Below are 11,664 nucleotides of genomic sequence, written 5' to 3'. Positions count from 1 at the left end.
TAAGCAAAGAGCAGGAGCTCAGCTCTCACATGACAGCCGGGCTGCTGCTCTAACAGCCTGGGTTAGGAGAAGCATGTGCAACGCACGGGTGGTTAACATCCATGGGATCCCTTTAAATAGTGGTGAAAGTGTTTGTAGTGACGCCAGTTGCATTTCAGCAACAAGGGACGGGGTCCCCCTAAGTAGATGGTGATGGTGGTACCCAGGTGTAGGAATGCCAGAGTGGGGTAAGGGTAGCGTATAATGTCCCTTTAGGTGTGGCTGTGCACGTGTCACGGTGCTCCTACCTGGATACCCTGGAATCCCAAGCGTGGTTGTGCGACGCAAATCAAGGGGTGGTTCATGGAAGGGATAGAGAAATAAATTGAGTCCAGACTTGTATTAAAGTTGAAAACAGCTTTAATGGAATAAAATTTCATCAGAAAACAATCTTCTAACTTTATCTTGGTTACCAGCGAGCTTTGGCATGTTTTAGCTGGCAAACACATTCGGCTCTGCTACATCTGTACTCTTTAAAGAGGACCTTTCACCTAAAAAAAAAATGTAAACTAAGACCATAGCTTTACTTACATGCCCCCATGAAGTGTTGATCGTTTTTTCTTTTTTCAAACTGTGCCCCCGTTTGTCCGCTATGCCCCCCGGAATAATTCCCGCCGTCTATGCTAATGAGCCAGCCTCAAATGGGCTGGCTTTAAAAGTTCTCCTCGGCGTGCCTTCTCTCTTCTCCCTGGCACGGAGCGCATCCAATCAGCGCGCTCCGCTCTTAGCCAGGGAGAAGACGCTCCAGTTCTCGCGAGACTTCAGAGAACTGGAGCGATTTCGTCTATCCGGCTAAGAGCGGAGCGCGCTGATTGGATGCGCTCCGTGCCAGGGAGAAGAGAGAAGGCACGCCGAGGAGAACTTTTAAAGCCAGCCCATTTGAGGCTGGCTCATTAGCATAGACGGCGGGAATTATTCCGGGGGGCATAGCGGACAAACGGGGGCACAGTTTGAAAAAAGAAAAAACGATCAACACTTCATGGGGGCATGTAAGTAAAGCTATGGTCTTAGTTTACATTTTTTTTTTAGGTGAAAGGTCCTCTTTAATTCTGCTGTATTGTCAGGATTAAATAAAAACCTTTTTGCTGTACTTAAATTTCTGTAGACTGGTCTGTCTCTAGCTTTGTCTAAGAGATGGTGGAGCGGTGCAAAAGGTGGTAATGCAGCTCTGGGGCATTACACGTGGATCCCAGCCTTTAACCTCTTAGGTGCCACAGTTAATAACGATTACAGCCTCTATGTGGTTTCAGAGGGAGGGTTCTCCCTCTGTCAGGCATTGGCACCTCCATGAATGAGATTGCAGGGTGCTAATTTGTTTACATGGCAGCTGACAGTCTAGTGAAGCCCCCCAGGCCTGTCTTCAGCGTATGTCCATTAGGTTGTGTCCTACTGTGTGTCCTACAGTGTATCCTACTGACAGCATAATATACTGTACTAAATAAGTAGTAAAGTATATTATAGAAGTGAATAATCCCATGACAAAGTCTGCTTGTAGGACTAATAAGTAGTAAAAATAAAAGTGAAATGAAGTTTCAGTAAATAAAAATCCAAGTTAGGCTACTTTCACACTAGCGCTTGATCGGATCCGATCATATTAATGCAGACGGAGGCTCCGTTCAGTACGGATCCGTCTGCATTAATAACTTAGAAAATTTTCTAAGTGCGCAAGATGCCTGAGCGGATCCGTTCAGACTTTCAATGTAAAGTCAATGGGGGACGGATCCGCTTGAAGATTGAGCCATATGGTGACCTCTTCAAGCGGATCCGTTCCCATTGACTTACATTGTAAGTCTGAACGTATCCGCTCGCCTCCGCACGGCCAGGCGGACAGCTGAACGCTGCAAGCAGCGTTCAGCTGTCCGCCTGTCCGTGCGGAGGCGAGCGGAGCGGAGGCTGAACGCCGCCAGACTGATGCAGTCTGAGCGGATCCGCATCCATTCAGACTGCATCAGGGCTGGGCGGAGGCGTTCGGGTCCGCTCGTGAGCCCCTTCAAACGGAGCTCACGAGCGGACCGACGAACGCTAGTGTGAAACTAGCCCCTAAAAAGCACACCTTTTCCCAAAGAAAAAAACATTTCTTTGGAAAAAATATATAAAATTCCCTTCACGAATATTCTGATCGCAAATTTTTATCGTGAATATTGGCACTTCGAGAATTCGCGAATATCTGGAATATAGTGCTGCATCTTCGTAATCGCGAATATTATAATTTTTTTTTCATCAGTACCCATTATCCCTCTTTAGGAGTAGTGTTGATCGCAAATTTTCGTATAGCCAATTTTTATCGCAAATTTTTAGATTGCTGATCTTTGCAATCAAGAAAATAATGACTGGAGATCACGATTTCTCGAATTTGCGAATATATGACGAATGTTCGCCCAAATATTTGCGAAATATCACAAATTTGAAATTCGCTCATCACTGTCCACAAATTTACTATCGCTGCTTCTGTAACAGTCTGCACTATGCAATTATGTAGTAATTTATCCTGCACAGTGAATTCCATCAAAAACAAACAAACAAACAAAAAACCTGCCAGGATTGCTTGATTGCTAACAAAAAGGCATCCTGCAAAAATCAAGCCCCCACACAGCATCATGGAACAAAAATTTTTAAAAAAATTATGGCTGTTAGGGCTTGGCAATGCAAAAACCTTTACTTTTTTTAAAGAAGGTTTTTTTGTGCAAGAGTAGTGAAACCTAAAAAATCTATCACGGTAATCATACTGACCCAGGGAGTTAGGCCTCTTTCACACTTGCGTTGTCCGGATCCGGCGTGTACTCCACTTGCCGGAATTACACGCCGGATCCGGAAAAACGCAAGTGTACTGAAAGCATTTGAAGACGGATCCGTCTTCAAAATGCTTTCAGTGTTACTATGGCACCCAGGACGCTATTAAAGTCCTGGTTGCCATAGTAGTAGCGGGGAGCGGGGGAGCGGTATACTTACAGTCCGTGCGGCTCCCGGGGCGCTCCAGAATGACGTCAGAGCGCCCCATGCGCATGGATGACGTGCCATGCGATCACGTGATCCATGCGCTTGGGGCGCCCTGACGTCACTCTGGAGCGCCCCGGGAGCCGCACGGACGGTAAGTATGCTGCTCCCCCGCTCCCCGCTACACTTTACCATGGCTGCCAGGACTTTAGCGTCCCGGCAGCCATGGTAACCACTCTAAAAAAGCTAAACGTCGGATCCGGCAATGCGCCGAAACGACGTTTAGCTTAAGGCCGGATCCGGATTAATGCCTTTCAATGGGCATTCATTCCGGATCCGGCCTTGCGGCAAGTCTTCAGTTTTTTGGCCGGAGCAAAAAGCGCAGCATGCTGCGCTATTTTCTCTGGCCAAAAAACGTTCCGTTCCGGAACTGAAGACATCCTGATGCATCCTGAACGGATTTCACTCCATTCAGAATGCATTAGGATAATCCTGATCAGGATTCTTCCGGCATAGAGCCCAGACGACGGAACTCTATGCCAGAAGACAAGAACGCAAGTGTGAAAGAGCCCTAAGGGTAACATGATGTTTATGCTGCAAAGTAAACGTTGCTAAATTTACAATGGAAAAACTCAGTGGTGGTATTGCTGGTTTCCCTCCTTCCACCCCAAAAAAAGAGTTAGGCTGCATGCACACGAACGTCGTTTGTTTCCGTGTCCATTCTGTTTTTTTGCGGATAGGATGTGTACCCATTCATTTCAATGGGTCCGCAAAAACGTGTGCTGTCTGCATCAGTATGTCCGTTCCGTAGCCCCACAAAAAAAATTGTGCATGTCCTATTTTTTTCTAAAACGGATGCCATATGGAACGTCATCCCTTTTTTTGCGGATCCGCAATTTGCGGACAGCAAAACACATGTGGTCGTGTGCATGTAGCTTTAATATAAGTTAATAAGTGATTATACAGGTGAAACTCAAAAAATGTGAATATCGTGCAAAGTTCATTTAATTCAGTAATGCAACTTAAAAGGTGAAACTAACATATGAGATAGACTCATTACATGCAAAGCGAGATATTTCCAGCCTTTATTTGGTATAATTTGGATGATTATGGCTTACAGCTTATGAAACCCCAAAGTCACAATTTTGAGGTCCCCTTTGCTCAGGGGGTATGGATTAATTAGCTGACTAGAGTGTGACACTTTGAGCCTAGAACATTCAACCTTTTCACAATATTCTAAGTTTAAGCTGCAATAATGCAATTCCTTTAAATTTGCATTACTGAAATAAATGGACTTTTGCACGATATTCTAATTTTTTGAGTTTCACCTGTACGTACCCAAAATGGCGCCATTCAAAAATACAACTTGTCCCGCAAAAAAAAACAACCCCTGATATAGCTACACTGATGGAAAAATAAAATAAAGTTATAGCTCATGGAATGCGACAATGAAAAAATTGCATGGACACAAAGACCCAAAACACGCCGGTCACTAAGGGGTTAAAGAACAACCACACTTACCAGCAACTGCAACCACAAAGCTTGTGCCTGACCTGTAACCACTACATTTATACTGGACTGTAACCTGCAAGGTGTGTACCATCTGTAATCACCAGGCATCTGTTCAAAGACTAAGGCCCCTTTCACACGGGCGAGTATTCCACGCGGGTACGATGCGTGAGTTGAACGCATTGCACCCGCACTGAATCCGGACCCATTCATTTGTATGGGGCTAAATGTGGAGGAGGATTGCGCTGCAGGAGAAAAATCTTCTTGTAAATATAAGTTCCTTATGGAAATCCTAAACCATTGGGATCACAGACCAACTTTGCAACCTTCACTGGTATGGAAATCTGTGGTATAGAAAACGCACTATGGTGTAGCGAGTTCAGACATCAAACTCGCTACACCATAGTGCGTTTTCTATACCACAGATTTCCATACCAGTGAAGGTTGCAAAGTTGGTCTGTGATCCCAATGGTTTAGGATTTCCATAAGGAACTTATATTTACAAGAAGATTTTTCTCCTGCAGCGCAATCCTCCTCCACATTTATCTACATAGCGGACTTTTCCCACATCGTCTTTTGGATTTGCAGCGCTAGAGAGAACAAGTATTTCAAACAGAGACTCATATCTTTTTATCTCTTGATTTGTATGGGGCTGTTCACATGAGCGGTGATTTTCACGCATCACTTATGCGTTGCGTGAAAATCGCAGCATGCTCTATATTCTGCGTTTTTCACGTAACGCAGGCCCCATAGAAATGAATGTGTGGATGCGGTGCGATTTTCACGCATGGTTGCTAGGAGACGATTGGGATAGAGACCCGATCATTATTATTTTCCCTTATAACATGTCCGTCTTCTTATCTTCCTGTCTTCGCTTCCTTTCTCCAGCAGGAGACGGATCGTCACTAGTGACGTTACCGCCTCCTGCTGGAGAAAGCGGCATCCGGCAGTCTTCACAGCGCACTAGGCTGAATGCTAGGGCACATGTGCAGGACCGCCGGCCGCTCTCTGTATCGTACAGGCTTCTATGTGAAGCCTGTACTGACTCCTGCACAGCGCGATGTAAGCACTGAGCAGGAGTGACAGCATAGCGATCAGCCACTTAATGGCTGATCGCTATGCTGTGGATCTCACTGGGGGCACTGACTGGCACATGGGGGGGCGGCACTGTAGAATTGTGGATGGCACTCTGGGGCGATTAGGGTGGCACATGGGGGCACTGGATTTCACTGGGGCACAGTGGATGACACATGGGAGCAATGGATGGCACAAGGGGGTAATGGATGGCACAAGGGGGTAATGGATGGCACAATGGGGGAACTGGATGGCACAAGGGGGGTAATGGATGGCACAAGGGGGCAATTGATGGCAAAAAAGGGGCACTGCATGACATAGTGGGGGTACTGGATGGTACTAGCGGGAACTGGATGGCACAACAAGGGGGCATTGGATGGCACTAGGGGCACTGGATGGCACTGTTATGGGGCACAGTGGACGTCACTGTTATGGACGTCACTGTTATGGACGTCACTGTTATGGACGCACTGTGGATGTCACTGTTATGGGAACACTGTGGATGTCATTGTTATGGGGGCGCTGTGGATGTCACTGTTATGGGGGCGCTGTGGATGTCACTGTTATGGGGGCACTGTGGATGTCATTGTTATAGACGCACTGTGGATGTCATTGTTATAGACGCACTGTGGATGTCACTGTTATGGGAACACTGTGGATGCCATTGTTATGGGGGCGCTGTGGATGTCACTGTTATGGAGGCACTGTGGATGTCACTGTTATAGACGCACTGTGGATGTCACTCTTATGGGAGCAATGTGGATAACACTGTTATGGGGGCACTGTGGATGTCATTGTTATGGGGGCACTGTGGATGTCATTGTTATGGGGGCACTGTGGATGTCACTGTTATGCGGACACTGTGGACGTCTCTGTTATGGGGTACTGTGGATGTCACTGTTATGGGGGCACTGTGGACGTATCTGTTTTGCAGTCTGCAAGTAGCAGATCCACTAAATAAGGATACTGTCCGTGTGCGATTCACATTTTTTTGCAGTCCTATTGAGTTCTATGGGTTTTAGATTTGCATTATGAGGACCAGAATAGGACATGTTCTATCTTTCGCAGAACTGACATACGGATGTGGAAAGAACATGGACGTCATCAGTGTGTTTTTTACATCGGTATGTCAGTTCCAGTAAAGACAGAACATCTCCTATTCTGGTCCTCGAAATTAGGACCTCAAATCCATAGAACTCAATGGCACTGCAAAAAATGTGGATCGCAAAATGGATACGGTCGTGTGCACACTCAGGAGATAGTGAGGGAAGAGCCTGCAGACGGTCAGTGATGGGATTAGATACACCGCTCAGCAGGCTGTATCACACAGGATAGGATTAGATACATATGTGTTTGGATACGCTTGCTGATTCCAGCTGTTTATCACACTCTGGAGATGGGGAGGGAAGAGCCTGCAGACGGTCAGTGATGGGATTAGATACACCGCTCAGCAGGTTGTATCACACAGGGTAGAATTAGATACAGATGTGTTTGGATACGCTTGCTGATTGCAGCTGTTTATCACACTCTGGAGATGGGGAGGGAAGAGCCCATGGACTGTCAGTGATGGGATTAGATACACAGCTCAGCAGGCTGTATCACACAGGATAGGATTAGATACACATGATAGCAGAGCCTGTGGACAATCAGTAATGGGATTTAGACACTGGATGAGAAGTAGATTTCTTTCTGGGTGCAGAAAGATGGACACAGGAGTTATAGGAGTAGCTGCTGCAAGCAGAGCAGAGAGGAGGGCGTGTCCAGCCTGTGACTCATCACTGTGCAGTGCAGCCAGGCTTGTGTGTCAATACGTGAGGTGAACGCATTGCACCCGCACTGAATCCGGACCCGTTCACTGAAATGGGGCTGTGCACATGAGCGGTGATTTTCACGCATCACTTGTGCGTTGCGTGAAAATCGCAGCATGCTCTATATTGTGCGTTTTCCACGCAACGCAAGCCCCATAGAAGTGAATGGGGCTGTGTGAAAATCGCAAGCATCCGCTAGCAAATGCGGATGCGGTGCGATTTTCACGCATGGTTGCTAAGATGACAGTCTATTCACTGTATTATTAACATGGTTATAAGGGAAAATAATAGCATTCTTTAATACAGAATGCTTAGTAGAAGGTCAATTGAGTGTTAAAAAATAAAAAAAATTAACTCACCTCCTCTTCTTGATCGCACAGTTGCCGATCTCTTCTTACTTCTTTAATCATGAGCTGCCGGCTAAAGGACCTGTGGTGACGTCACATCACATGGTCCAATCACATGGTTCATCACCGTGGACCATGTGATGAGCTCAGTGACATCACCACAGGTCCTTTGACAGGTCCTGAAGAAAGAACAGGAGAACTGCAGCTGCGCGATCAATTGGAGGAGGTGAGTAAATTATTATAATTTTTTTAACCCTCATTTGACCTTGTACTAAGCATTCTGTATTAAAGAATGCTATTATTTTCACCGAACCCAAACCTGAACTTCTGTGAAGAAGTTCGGGTCTGGGTACCACATTAAGTTTTTTATCACGCGTGTGCAAAACGCATTGCACCTGCGCAATAAAAACTGAACAACAAAATGCAATCGCAGTCAAAACTGACTGCAATTGCGTACCTACTAGCGCGGGTTTGCCACAATGCACCCTGGATGCATCCGCTCGTCTGCAAGGGGCCTAAGACTGTGACAATTCTTGTGAAAAAGTCGCAGTTCATAAATCTGACTTAAATCAGCTCGCCAGGCTTACCACTGTCATTTTCCTACCCACTTTTCAATACTGTGAGTTGTTTAAAATATAAAATGGTACCCAACCCAAAAAGGCGCAAAGCCCTGTTTGTGACTTTTTGAAGCCAGAATCTGAAATGTATGACTTAATATATCCACCTTAAGCTCACTGTTCCCTTAAAGCTGTGTTCTCTGGAATTGAAAGAGTTAAAAAAAAATCCAAACTTGGCAGGTGGTAAAGGTGTTATTAGGCTCATTAAATTGATGACCTATCCTCAGGATTGGCAGGGTCCTAACACCTGACCGCAGCCTCCTAGCACTGCGCCGTCCGTTGGATAGTGGCTGTACTTAGTATTGCAGCTCAGCCATATTCACTTGGCGTCATTGGTTTAGGAAGAGGCTGCGGTGCTCACAGGGGTGCTGCTGCCTCTTCAAACAGCTGATCAGCGTGTGCCCTGGGTTTTGGAGTCCCGCTGATCTAATATTGATGTTCTATACCGAGGATTGTTAGTACATTGTTCTAACCCTTTCCTTTCCAGAGCACACAGTTTAGAGGGTACACTGCATAAGCTTATAGCACATATTAGCCTACTTTTTGCACTAAAACGCTGGTCCATATTTGGCAAATGGTGTTGCATCATAGCCCACTAAGCCACGCCATGTTTACACCAAGCCACACACCCTATAACGGACATGCCTGAAAAACAGTGTTAATAAATGTGGCATGAGACAGAATTCTGGCACATTTGCAATAGTAACTTTGTTTCATTATTTTCAAGTTTTCCCCTCAATATTTTATAAAGAGCTGTAGTCCCACTATAGGAAATGCGTCGGCGTCTCTGATGGCCGGGATCATATGAGCGCACATAGGCAACAGTAGCTCCCATGTCTGCACTGCAGCGGTGGTCGTGACCCCTGCATATGGGCGGTGTATAATAAGATGGAAAAATGAATCCAGCCAGCAAAGGAGGCAATATGGACAATCACAATACATTAGTAAGTGCTTTGTAGTAACTTTCTCTACATGATAAATGCCATTTAGTGAAGTGAGACAACCCCTTTAAAACATACAAAAGTGTTCTGGTGAAATCCATATTCCCTCAGTCATCCTCTCACAATGCATTTAACTATATCTAAGAAGCTGTGAGTCATAACGCATAATTCCATGTTAAACAGGACAGCCACAAGTGCTTTCTGCTAGGGTGATGCACAGTGAAGTCTGCTGATAGCTTCTACTCAGGTGACATTAGTACAAGAATACAGAGTATTGCTTCTGACAGGAGTCTTTTATCTTACGGGTTTGCAGACTTCTCATATAAAGCAACCCCATGACTAATATAATGCATGGCAGAGCTCTTCTCCAAAGTCTCAGTGTTCAAACCCACACAGCCTGTTGCATCTTCTCTGAGACCTCAAATTCAAGCATAGACACTAAAATAAAAGTATCTTCACTGATACTATATTGTCACCTTCTCTAACTACGAATATGAGGCTGGTTCTTGGCCAAACACAATAGGAGAAGCAGTGATGTAGGAGGAAACCTGTAAGAGTCAACCTTGAGCTTTCACTAGGATGTCAGTAGCGTGTGTCTATATCTACAGAAGGCGCACACTTCTATGGCTTCTACCCCGTATCCTCCTGCTTCTGTAGGTCCATTTGCTCAGTGCTACACCCTCCTCCTATCAGCTCCTGTATACACTGAGCTGTGTGTGCAGTGGCTGCCGTTGTTCAGAGGCTTTGTTGAAGGAGGCAGGGCTAGGAAGAGATTCAGTGTTTTGCGTCTGACGTCCTCACAAACATCTCCCGGGCTCGGCCCCTTTTGGCAAACTGCCTTCATTGAAAAGTCTCAACATGTCACGTTTGAACAGTTTTTAATCCTTTGATCGCGAATGCTACTCCAAACCAAAGCCCTGTCGATGCCACGACTGAAAGACCCATGCATTGGATGATGTGCTGCTGACTCCTTCACATTGGGAACCTGTCAAGGAATCAGAAAAAAGTCAATCAATGAAGATTCTTGGGCATTTCCTGAAGAAAGAAGTGCTTATGCTGCAGTGTCTATGTGGAAAGCGCCTGAAACAGAGCAAGAATTCAAGTGGTGAGTTAAGATAAGTCTTCTGTCTCTCACAGTGTGTGCAGGCTTCTCTGGTGCTGAGGGAATGTACTGCCTTTAAGAGAAGGCATCTCAGCTGGCTTCCTCTTCAGGGTTTTTCATCCATTTGTGGAAGGCCTGCTTGTCTCGCTTCATCTACCTATCTATTTATAATGCAGAGGAATTGGTTTAAAGGCTGGTTTGTAGATAAATGTAGGGAACAGTCTTTATTAGCAATTGTCTCATAGCAAGGTACTGTCAAGGTTGAGCACTCATTTCTTCACGATGTGAGACAAATGGAGAAGGTATCTACTTTTTACCGAGAATGAAAAACTTTCAGCCTTCTCGGGATGAACTGTATATATTGCCATGGTCGTCCTTCTCATACTTGAAAGTTGTACCCTCTGCCCCCCCCCCCCCCCACACACACACTCAAACTTTTGGAGAGTCAAGGCATTGTGGAATGGTCAACTGAAAGATGATTCAGCACCGTGGACAGATCCATGTCTCTACGCTTCAGGGAGCACCATGGCTGAAAGCAGAATCCAAAGCCAACTTTCATAAAAGATCAGTGGCTTTGGAGATATATTGAAGTATTTAGCCTGAATAATGGACATAACCTGTATAATAATGAGCACTTTCTAGAGCTTACCACATATGCATAGCGGTTTTCATTAAGGTATCATTTACTTGATGCAGTTTATTGAGTATGGGATCTTTCAGGTGAGATCTTGATGGTTATTGATCTTGCATTAATATTGACAGCTTGGATACATGATATGTATGATCAGATTATACATTATGGCGGAGATTTATTAAGACTATGCTACTGTTAATCTCAAGTAAGATGGAGTAAGATGCTCCCATTAATACTGTACATTTGGCTCACCTGTAAGGTGTTTGTGCATCAGAAAAGCAAATCTACACCTGCAATGAGCAGGCTTGCACCATCATTTCCACAAAAAGTATGGAAAGTCGGTTGGGGGGCCCCACCTCTTTTGTTAAACTCCACCCACTTGTCAAAAGTGACAAGAAAAGTGCAAAATAGAATTTTTGGGCTGAGAATGTTGTCACTTTTGTACACCAGTTGTTTCATGTGTTTTGTGCAGTACATTGACTTGTGTCTTCCTTTAAATACAATTAAATGGGATTTTTGGACCTTTGTGATTGTTTATCAATTTGAATAAGAAATATTATCTGGAATGAAATAACCCCTGATTGTGATAGCTTATGCTCGGGGTATTTAGTAGTAGCTGTTTTATGTGCATTTTTAATTGTGACTTACAGCGACCTTAT

At 45.0% G+C, this 11,664-nt stretch overlaps 1 protein-coding gene across 1 annotated transcript in view; it reads left to right on the top strand.

The window, feature by feature from the left end:
- The first annotated feature begins 10,122 nt into the window (after window positions 1-10,122).
- FGF12 (fibroblast growth factor 12) overlaps window positions 10,123-11,664 on the top strand; it is a 340,955-nt gene continuing 339,413 nt past the window's right edge. The window contains exon 1 of the mRNA XM_044289705.1: window positions 10,123-10,374. Coding sequence (XP_044145640.1) covers window positions 10,284-10,374 — 91 coding nt within the window. The 5' untranslated portion in view covers window positions 10,123-10,283. The remainder of the gene's footprint in view (window positions 10,375-11,664) is intronic.

Source organism: Bufo gargarizans, chromosome 4, assembly GCF_014858855.1.
Source record: "Bufo gargarizans isolate SCDJY-AF-19 chromosome 4, ASM1485885v1, whole genome shotgun sequence".
Lineage (NCBI taxonomy): Eukaryota > Metazoa > Chordata > Amphibia > Anura > Bufonidae > Bufo > Bufo gargarizans.
Note: the sequence above shows the minus strand (reverse complement) of the source record. Positions and strands in the feature narration are given on the sequence as shown.